The 8,372-nt window shown below is 42.3% G+C and overlaps 1 protein-coding gene across 1 annotated transcript in view; it reads left to right on the forward strand.

Annotated features, from left to right (window-relative positions):
* LOC104998574 (trophoblast Kunitz domain protein 1-like) overlaps positions 1-8,372 on the forward strand; it is a 28,548-nt gene that overhangs the window by 12,806 nt on the left and 7,370 nt on the right. The window contains 7 exon segments of the mRNA XM_010853833.1: positions 1,149-1,201; positions 1,203-1,232; positions 2,317-2,347; positions 2,350-2,388; positions 3,594-3,692; positions 4,189-4,260; positions 5,469-5,540. Coding sequence (XP_010852135.1) covers positions 1,149-1,201; positions 1,203-1,232; positions 2,317-2,347; positions 2,350-2,388; positions 3,594-3,692; positions 4,189-4,260; positions 5,469-5,540 — 396 coding nt within the window.

An 8,372-nucleotide genomic window follows, 5' to 3' on the forward strand; every position in this document is an offset into this window, starting at 1 on the left:
CCTAGCCAATCAATAGTGCATCAAATGGGTTGTGACGTCATCATATATTGTCTTGACCAGGCAACCCACATGCTTATTCCTGGGGATGTCATCTGGGGTTTCCTCATCTGAACAGGGAAACAAGTTACATTAGTTCTTAGAACAGATGAAGAGTTATGAAAGGAAAGACTTTATTCATGTGTCATGACCTGATTTGTCTATTTTCCAACACAGTGTGTTAACCTGAAAAAATCATTCTCTACATACTTTCTGCGGCCAAGTAAAAATATTTCTTTATCAAACAATGTTTATTCCCATATTATTAAGAGTAATCAAAAGATCTGAGCCAGGTGGGGAGCAGCTGCAGGGAAAGCAAGAAACACAGCCCTTGTGGGGTAGCCTGTGGGAGCAAGGCTGATACAATATAAAGAAAGTCTCCAGGCCCTTTCCCCTATTGTCTTTTGACTGGTATTATATCATGCATCTGTGTTCCTTTTCTTGTTTCACGGACCATGTCTTCTGAACTCTTGAAATTTACTGTCTTTCATAGGTCAGGTGATGATTTCCGGGATACAGTTTGATAACAGTACTCAAGAGGAAATTCCAACACTCCAGATTGAATACTCAACACTCATTGAGGAGAATGAAGGTTTGTATTTTCTGTACCATAAGGAAGAGGGAAGGGCACTGAGATTCAGATCCATGACCAATGATCAATGATTCAGTCAAAACGTCTGTTTCTTGAAACCTCAACAGCACATAAATATTTCATGGTGAATTTAGTGCATGTTACACCAATATGCATTCATGTAAAAAATAAATTTAAATTAAAAAAATTTCTTTACCTATTTACTTTGGGCCACAAAGAATATTTAGGTGTCAAATAATGAATATTCTGCTATCATGAAAAATAATTAGAGCAAGCTGGAATGAATGTCTGCAGGGAATGTAAGAAACAACCCTGTGTAGGTTGACTCATGATGCAAAGCTGAGACATTGTTAGGAAAGTCTCCAGGCCCATCCCACGTTCTGTTTTGACTATTGCGTATTATCTATGTTTTATCCCTCATTTGTCCACTGTTGACGACTATTTTATTATGCATACTTTATCGTTGTTTTAGTCCATGGACCAGGCCTCCTGTAACTCTTGGATTTATTGTCTTTCCTAGGTGTGGAGACAATCCATAAACGAGGCATTGAGAAGCGTGCAGTACTGCCCGTGGTTAAAGGTATCCTCGGCGGCGTGCTTAAAGGTTTGTGTTCTTCCTGTAGCTCTGGGGAGAGGAGAGGGCACTGAGACTGGGAACAGTCCTCACTGGCTCATGAGTCAATCAAAATTCCTGTTTAGTGAAACCGCCGGAAGAATCCACAATTGTGGGCATTCAGAGAGCCTCTGGGCTGTTAAAACAGGGAGGGTGGTGATGTGAGCATCTTCCTGAGTTTGGTCATGAGATTAACTGAGTTATTGAACATGGAGGTGGGTTAATGGAACTTCCCAGTTTTAGACACTTTGCCAAATAATGACAAATGGGCGCACATTGGCTGGCTCCTGAATTCGGGATAATTCTGAGACTCAACATGCTGAATGCATGTTACCTCCCCTGATTTCCTCTCCAAATTAAATTGCATTCTTGCATACCCCACGGGTGTTTGGGGAATTGGATGATGTTTTGAGAGACACCACATATTTGGTGTCAAGGAAACCCAACTCACTCTCCCTTGTGCTTTGGGAACTCAGGTGAGTGCTGGGCCAGGAGAGTAATGAAAGTGAGAAACTGCATCCAGAAGCTGTTACCAATATCAGTGTTTTCAGAGTTCAGGGCAGAATAGGAGAGTATATCAAGTGGGTTGTGACAGGGTGTATCTTGTTCGGACCCTGTCACCCTCAAACCCTGTGTCCTCCAGCAAGTCATGTATAGTCCTCATCTGAACAGCAGATAAGTGCTGCCTGAGTTCTGGGAACATATTACGAGTCATAAATATAAACAGCTTATTCACATTTCATGGCTATGTTTGGTCATTTTATGCCAGTAAATCTTCATGAAACAGTTCTGTACCTACTCACTTAGGGCCAGAAAGAATGAATATTTATGGGATAAGTAATAATTATCCTTCTATATAAAAATTAATCACACAGACCTGGACCACTGAGAACAGCAACTGCCAGGAAAGCATGAAACCCAGGCCTTGTGGTGGGTTCATGGACCAAGGCTTGTACAATACTAGAAAATTTTCTGTGCCTTTCCTCTGTCTTACATTTTCCTATCGTTTTATTTTCATACGTGAACATTGTCCTGGATCATGGTGCAATATTCCTGAAATGTTTGTCTTTCCTAGGTGTCAAGATTTTTGGACAGGGAGCCAGTGTACTAACAGGATTGGCTGAAATCATCAAGAAAGCACTTAAAGGTTAGGACTTTCTGCTCCTCTGGGGAGAGAGGAGGGCACTGAGCCTGCGGTCAGTCACCACTGGCTGACGATTCAATACATATGAGTCTTGAGTGAAACCTCAATAAAAATCCATAAATATTGGCTCAGAGAGCTTATCAGGTGGGGCTAAATGGTCATGAGGTGAGGGTGCTCTGCTCAGGAAGGCATGGAGGCTCCATCTAACTCCATTACACCAATGCCAAAACATTTCCTGCATTTCAGTGTTTCTGAGTTTTTCCCCGTACGTTACTCTGAGAACAGTGAATAAGACTTTTCCTGAGTTTATTAACTGGTTTGACTGAGTTTTTGAGCATGGAGGTAGAGTGGAAATTTCAAGCTTCAATCACTTGTTCAGAAACTTGATAACTCAAGAACACTTGGCTGGCATCAGAAGTCTGGGCAGACTTGATACCTCAGCCTGTGGCATCAGCACTAACTCCCCAGATATGGTATCCAAGGTCAATGGACACTGGGCGGCCTGTTAGGTGTTGGGAATTGGATGGTTGTTGGACAAACCACATATTTGGTGTCAGGAAAAAACCCAGACTCACCCTCCCCTGTGATTTGATGGCTCAGGTGAGGCTTGGGGAGCGGTGAGTAGTAAAAGCAATCCCCTGGACCTGGAAACTCTCACCCGTTCTCTGTATTGTCAAGTTCCTAGTCAATCAATAGTGTATCATATGGTTTGTGACGTCATCGTATAATGTCTTGACCAGGCAACCCACATGCTTATTCCTGGGGAAGTCATCTGGAGTTTCCTCATCTGAACAGGGGAAACACGTTACATTAGTTCTTAGAACAGATGAAGAGTTATGAAAGGAAAGACTTTATTCATGTGTCATGACCTGATTTGTCTATTTTCCAACACAGTGTGTTAAGGGGAAAAAGTGATTTTCTACCTACTTGCTGTGGCCAGTAAAAGTATTTCTTTATCAAACAATGTTTATTCCCATATAATTAAGAGTAATGAAAAGATCCAGCCATGAGGGGAACAACTGCTGGGAAAGCAAGAAACACAGCCCTTGTGGGGTAGCCTGTGGGAGCAAGGCTGATAAAATATTAGGAGAGTCTCCAGGCCCTTTCCCCTGTTGTCTTTTGACTGGTATTATATCATGCATCTGTGTTCCTTTTCTTGTTTCTTGGACCATGTCTTCTGAACTCTTGAAATTTACTCTCTTTCATAGGTCAGGTGATGATATCCGGGATACAGTTTGATAACAGTACTCAAGAGGAATTGCCAACACTCGAGATTGAATACGCAACACTCAGTGAGGAGATCACAGGTTTGTATTTTCTGGACCTCGGGGAAGAGGGAAGCTCACTGAGATTCAGATCCATGACCAGTGACCAATGATTCAGTCAATACGCGTCTTTTGTAAAACCTCAACAGTGCATAAATATTTCACGGTGAATTTAGTGAATGTTCCGCCAATATGTATTCATCCAAAAAATGTCTTTACCTACTTACTCTGGGCACAAAGAATATTTGGGTTAAAATAATAATTATTCCCCTATCATGAAAAATAATTAGAGCAAGATGAGATGTTCTGCAGGGAATGTAAGAAGAGCCCTGTGTAGGTTGACTCCTGAACCAAAACTGAGACATTATTAGGAATGTCTGCAGGCCCATTCCCACATTCCCTTTCGACTATTGTGTATTATCCATAGTTGTTCCCTCATTTGTCCACTTTTGACGACTATTTTATTATATATATTTGATCGTTGTTTTAATCCATGGACCAGGCCTCCTGCAACTCTTGGATTTACTGTCTTTCCTAGGTGTGGAGACAATGCATAAACAGGGCATTGAGAAGCGTTCAGTTAAAGGTATCCTCAGTGGAGTGCTTAAAGGTATGTTCTTCCTGTACCTCTGGGGAGAGGAGAGGGCACTGAGACTGGGAACAGTCCTCAGTGGCCTATGATTCAATCAAAATTCCTGTTTAGTGAAACTGCAAGAAGAATTCACAAATGTGGGGCATTCAGAGAGCTTCTGGGCTGTTAAAACAGGGAGGGTGGTGATATGAGGGTTCTGTGTTCTCTAGGACATGGAGGCTCCCCACAACTCCACTTCCACTTTGCTTTGCACATCTACTCATTGTGGTGTGCCTAGAATTATCTTTAGTAACAAGGTGCGATCCCTATGTTAGTGGTTGTCCTGAGTCTGGTCATCAGATTAACTGAGTTTTTGAACATGGAGGTGGGTTAATGGAACTTCCCAGTTTTAGACACTTTGCCAAATACTGACAAATGGGTGCACATGGTTGGCTCCTGAACTCGGGACAATTCTGAGACTCAACATGCAGAATGCGTGTTACCTCCCCCAATTTCCTCTCTGAATTAAATTGCGTTGTTGCACACCCCATGGGTGTTTGGGTAACTGGATATTGTTTCAAGAGACACCACATATTTGGTGTCAAGGAAACCCAACTCACTCTCCCTTGTGCTTTGGGAGCTCAGGTGAGTGCCGGGCCAGGGGAGTAATGAAAGTAGGACACTGCACCCAGAAGCTGTCACCAGTTACTGGTATTTTCAGAGTTCAGGGCAGAATAGGAAAGTATATCAAGTGGGTTGTGACAGGGTGCATCTTGTCCAGACCCTGTCACCCTCAAACCATGTGTCCTCCAGCAAGTCATGTATAGTCCTCATGTGATCAGCAGATAAGTGCTGCATGCGTTCTGGGAACATATTACGAGTCATAAATATAAAGAGCTTATTCACATTTCATGGCCATGTTTGGTCATTTTACACCAGGAAATGTTCCTGAAACAGTTCTCTACCTACTTACTTGAGGCCAGAAAGAATGAATATTTATGGGACAAGTAATGATTATCCCTGTATTTAAAAATTAAGCACACAAACCTGGACCACTGAGAACAACAACTGCCAGGAAAGCATGAAACCCAGGCCTTGTGTGGTTGGTTCATGAACCAAGGCTTGTAGAATATTAGAAAATTTTCTGTGCCTTTCCTCTGTCTTACATTTTCCTATCGTTTTATTTTCATATGTGAACATTGTCCTGGATCATGGTGCAATATTCCTGAAATGTTTGTCTTTTCTAGGTGTCAAGATTGTCGGAAAGGGAGCCAGTATACTAATAGGATTGGCTGAAATAGTCAAGAAAGCACTTAAAGGTTAGGACTTTCTGCTCCTCTGGGGAGAGAGGAGGGCACTGAGCCTGAGGTCAGTCACCACTGGCTGACGATTCAATACATATAAGTCTTGAGTGAAACCTCAATAAAAATCCATAAATATTGGCTCAGAGAGCTTATCAGGTGAGGCTAAATGGTCATGAGTTGAGGGTGCTCTACTCAGAAGGTCATGGAGGCGCATCCAACTCCACTAACCTGTGCCCTAAAGATCTCCTCCATTTCAGTGTTTCTGAGTTTTTTCCTGTACGTTACTCTGAGAACAGTGATTAAGAGTTTTCCTGAGTTTGATTGAGCTTTTGAGCATGGAGGTAGAGAGGAAATTTCAAGGTTCAGTCACTTGTTCAGAAACATGATAACTTGAGAACAAATGGCTGGCACTGAAGTCTGGGCTTCTCCATACCTCAACTTGTGGCATTGGCACTAACTCCACAGATATGGTATCCAAGGTTAATGGACACTGGGTGGCCCATTCGGTGTTGGGAATTGGATGGTAGTTGGAAAAACCACATATTTGGTGTCAGGAAAAAGCCCAGACTCACCCTCCCCTGTGATTTGATGGCTCAGGTGAGGATTGGGGAGCGGTGAGTAGTAAAAGTAATCCCCTGGACCTAGAAACTGTCACCCGTTCTTTGTATTATTGAGTTCCTAGCCAATCAATAGTGTATCATATGGTTTGTGACATCATCGTATATTGTCTTGACCAGGCAACCCACATGCTTATTCCTGGGGAAGTCATCTGGGGTTTCCTCATCTGAACAGGGGAAACAAGTTACATTAGTTCTTAGAACAGATGAAGAGTTATGAAAGGAAAGACTTTATTCATGTGTCATGACCTGATTTGTCTATTTTCCAACACAGTGTGTTAACCTGAAAAAATCATTTTCTACATACTGTCTGTGGCCAAGTAAAAATATTTCTTTATCAAACAATGTTTATTCCCATATTATTAAGGGTAATCAAAAGATCCGAGCCACGAGGGGAGCAGCTGCAGGGAAAGCAAGAAACACAGCCCTTTGGGGTAGCATATGGGAGCAAGGCTGATACAATATTAGGAAAGTCTCCAGGCCCTTTCCCCTGTTGTCTTTTGACTGGTATTATATTATGCATCTGTGTTCCTTTTCTAGTTTCATGGACCATGTCTTCTGAAACTCTTGAAATTTACTCTCTTTCATAGGTCAGGTGATGATTTCTGGGATACAGTTCGATAACCATACGCAAGAGGAAGTGCCAACACTCCAGATTGAATACTCAACACTCATTGAGGAGAATAAAGGTTTGTATTTTCTGGACCTCGGGGAAGAGGGATGGGCACTGAGATCAGATCCATGATCAATGATTCAGTCAATACACCTATTTCGTGAAATCTCAACAGCGCATAAATATTTCATGGTGAATTAGTACATGTTCTGCCAATATGCATTCATCAAAAAAAATTCTTTACCTACTTACTTTGTGCCACAAAGAATATTTGGGTGTCAAATAATGAGTCTTCTGCTATCATGAGAAATAATTAAGGCAAGCTGGGATGAATGTTCTGCAGGGAATATAAGAAAGAGCCCTGTGTAGGTTGACTCCTGAACCAAAGCTGAGACATTATTAGGAAAGTCTCCAGGCCCATTCCCATGTTCTATTTTGACTATTGCATATTACCCATATTTTTTTCCCTCATTTGTACTGTTGATGACTATTTTTATCCATATTTGATCATTGTTTTAGTCCATGGACCAGGCCTCCTGCAACTCTTGGATTTACTGTCTTTCCTAGGTGTGGAGACTAGCCATAAACAGAGACTTGAGAAGCGTGCAGTGCTACCTGTGGTTAAAGGTATCCTCGGCGGCGTGCTTAAAGGTTGGTGTTCTTCCTGTAGCTCTGGGGAGAGGAGAGGGCACTGAGACTGGGAACAGTCCTCACTGGCTCATGAGTCAATCAAAATTCCTGTTTAGTGAAACCGCAGGAAGAATCCACAATTGTGGGCATTCAGAGAGCCTCTGGGCTGTTAAAACAGGGAGGGTGGTGATGTGAGCATCTTCCTGAGTTTGGTCATGAGATTAACTGAGTTATTGAACATGGAGGTGGGTTAATGGAACTTCCCAGTTTTAGACACTTTGACAAATAATGACGAAGGGGCGCACATGGCTGGCCCCTGAACTCGGGATAATTCTGAGACTCAACATGCTGAATGCATGTTACCTCCCCTGATTTCCTCTCCAAATTAAATTGCATTGTTGCACACCCCATGGGTGTTTGGGTAACTGGATATTGTTTTGAGAGACACCACATATTTGGTGTCAAGGAAACCCAACTCACTCTCCCTTGTGCTTTGGGAGCTCAGGTGAGTGCTGGGCCAGGAGAGTAATGAATGTGGGACACTGCACCCAGAAGCTGTCACCAGTTATCGGTATTTTCAGAGTTCCAGGCAGAATAGGAGAATATATCAAGTTGGTTGTGACAGGGTGTATCTTGTTTGGATCCTGTCACCCTCAAACCATGTGTCCTCCAGCAAGTCATGTATAGTCATCTGAACAGCTAATAAGTGCTGCATGAGTTCTGGGAAAATACTACGAGTCATAAATATAAACAGCTTATTCACATTTCATGGCTATGTTTGGTCATTTTATGCCAGTAAATCTTCATGAAACAGTTCTGTACCTACTCACTTAGGGCCAGAAAGAATGAATATTTATGGGATAAGTAATAATTATCCCTCTATATAAAAATTAATCACACAGACCTGGACCACTGAGAACAGCAACTGCCAGGAAAGCATGAAACCCAGGCCTTGTGGTGGGTTCATGGACCAAGGCTTGTACAATA

The sequence above is a fragment of the Bison bison genome, unplaced genomic scaffold, assembly GCF_000754665.1.
Source record: "Bison bison bison isolate TAMUID 2011002044 unplaced genomic scaffold, Bison_UMD1.0 scf7180017853184, whole genome shotgun sequence".
NCBI classification, from domain to species: domain Eukaryota; kingdom Metazoa; phylum Chordata; class Mammalia; order Artiodactyla; family Bovidae; genus Bison; species Bison bison.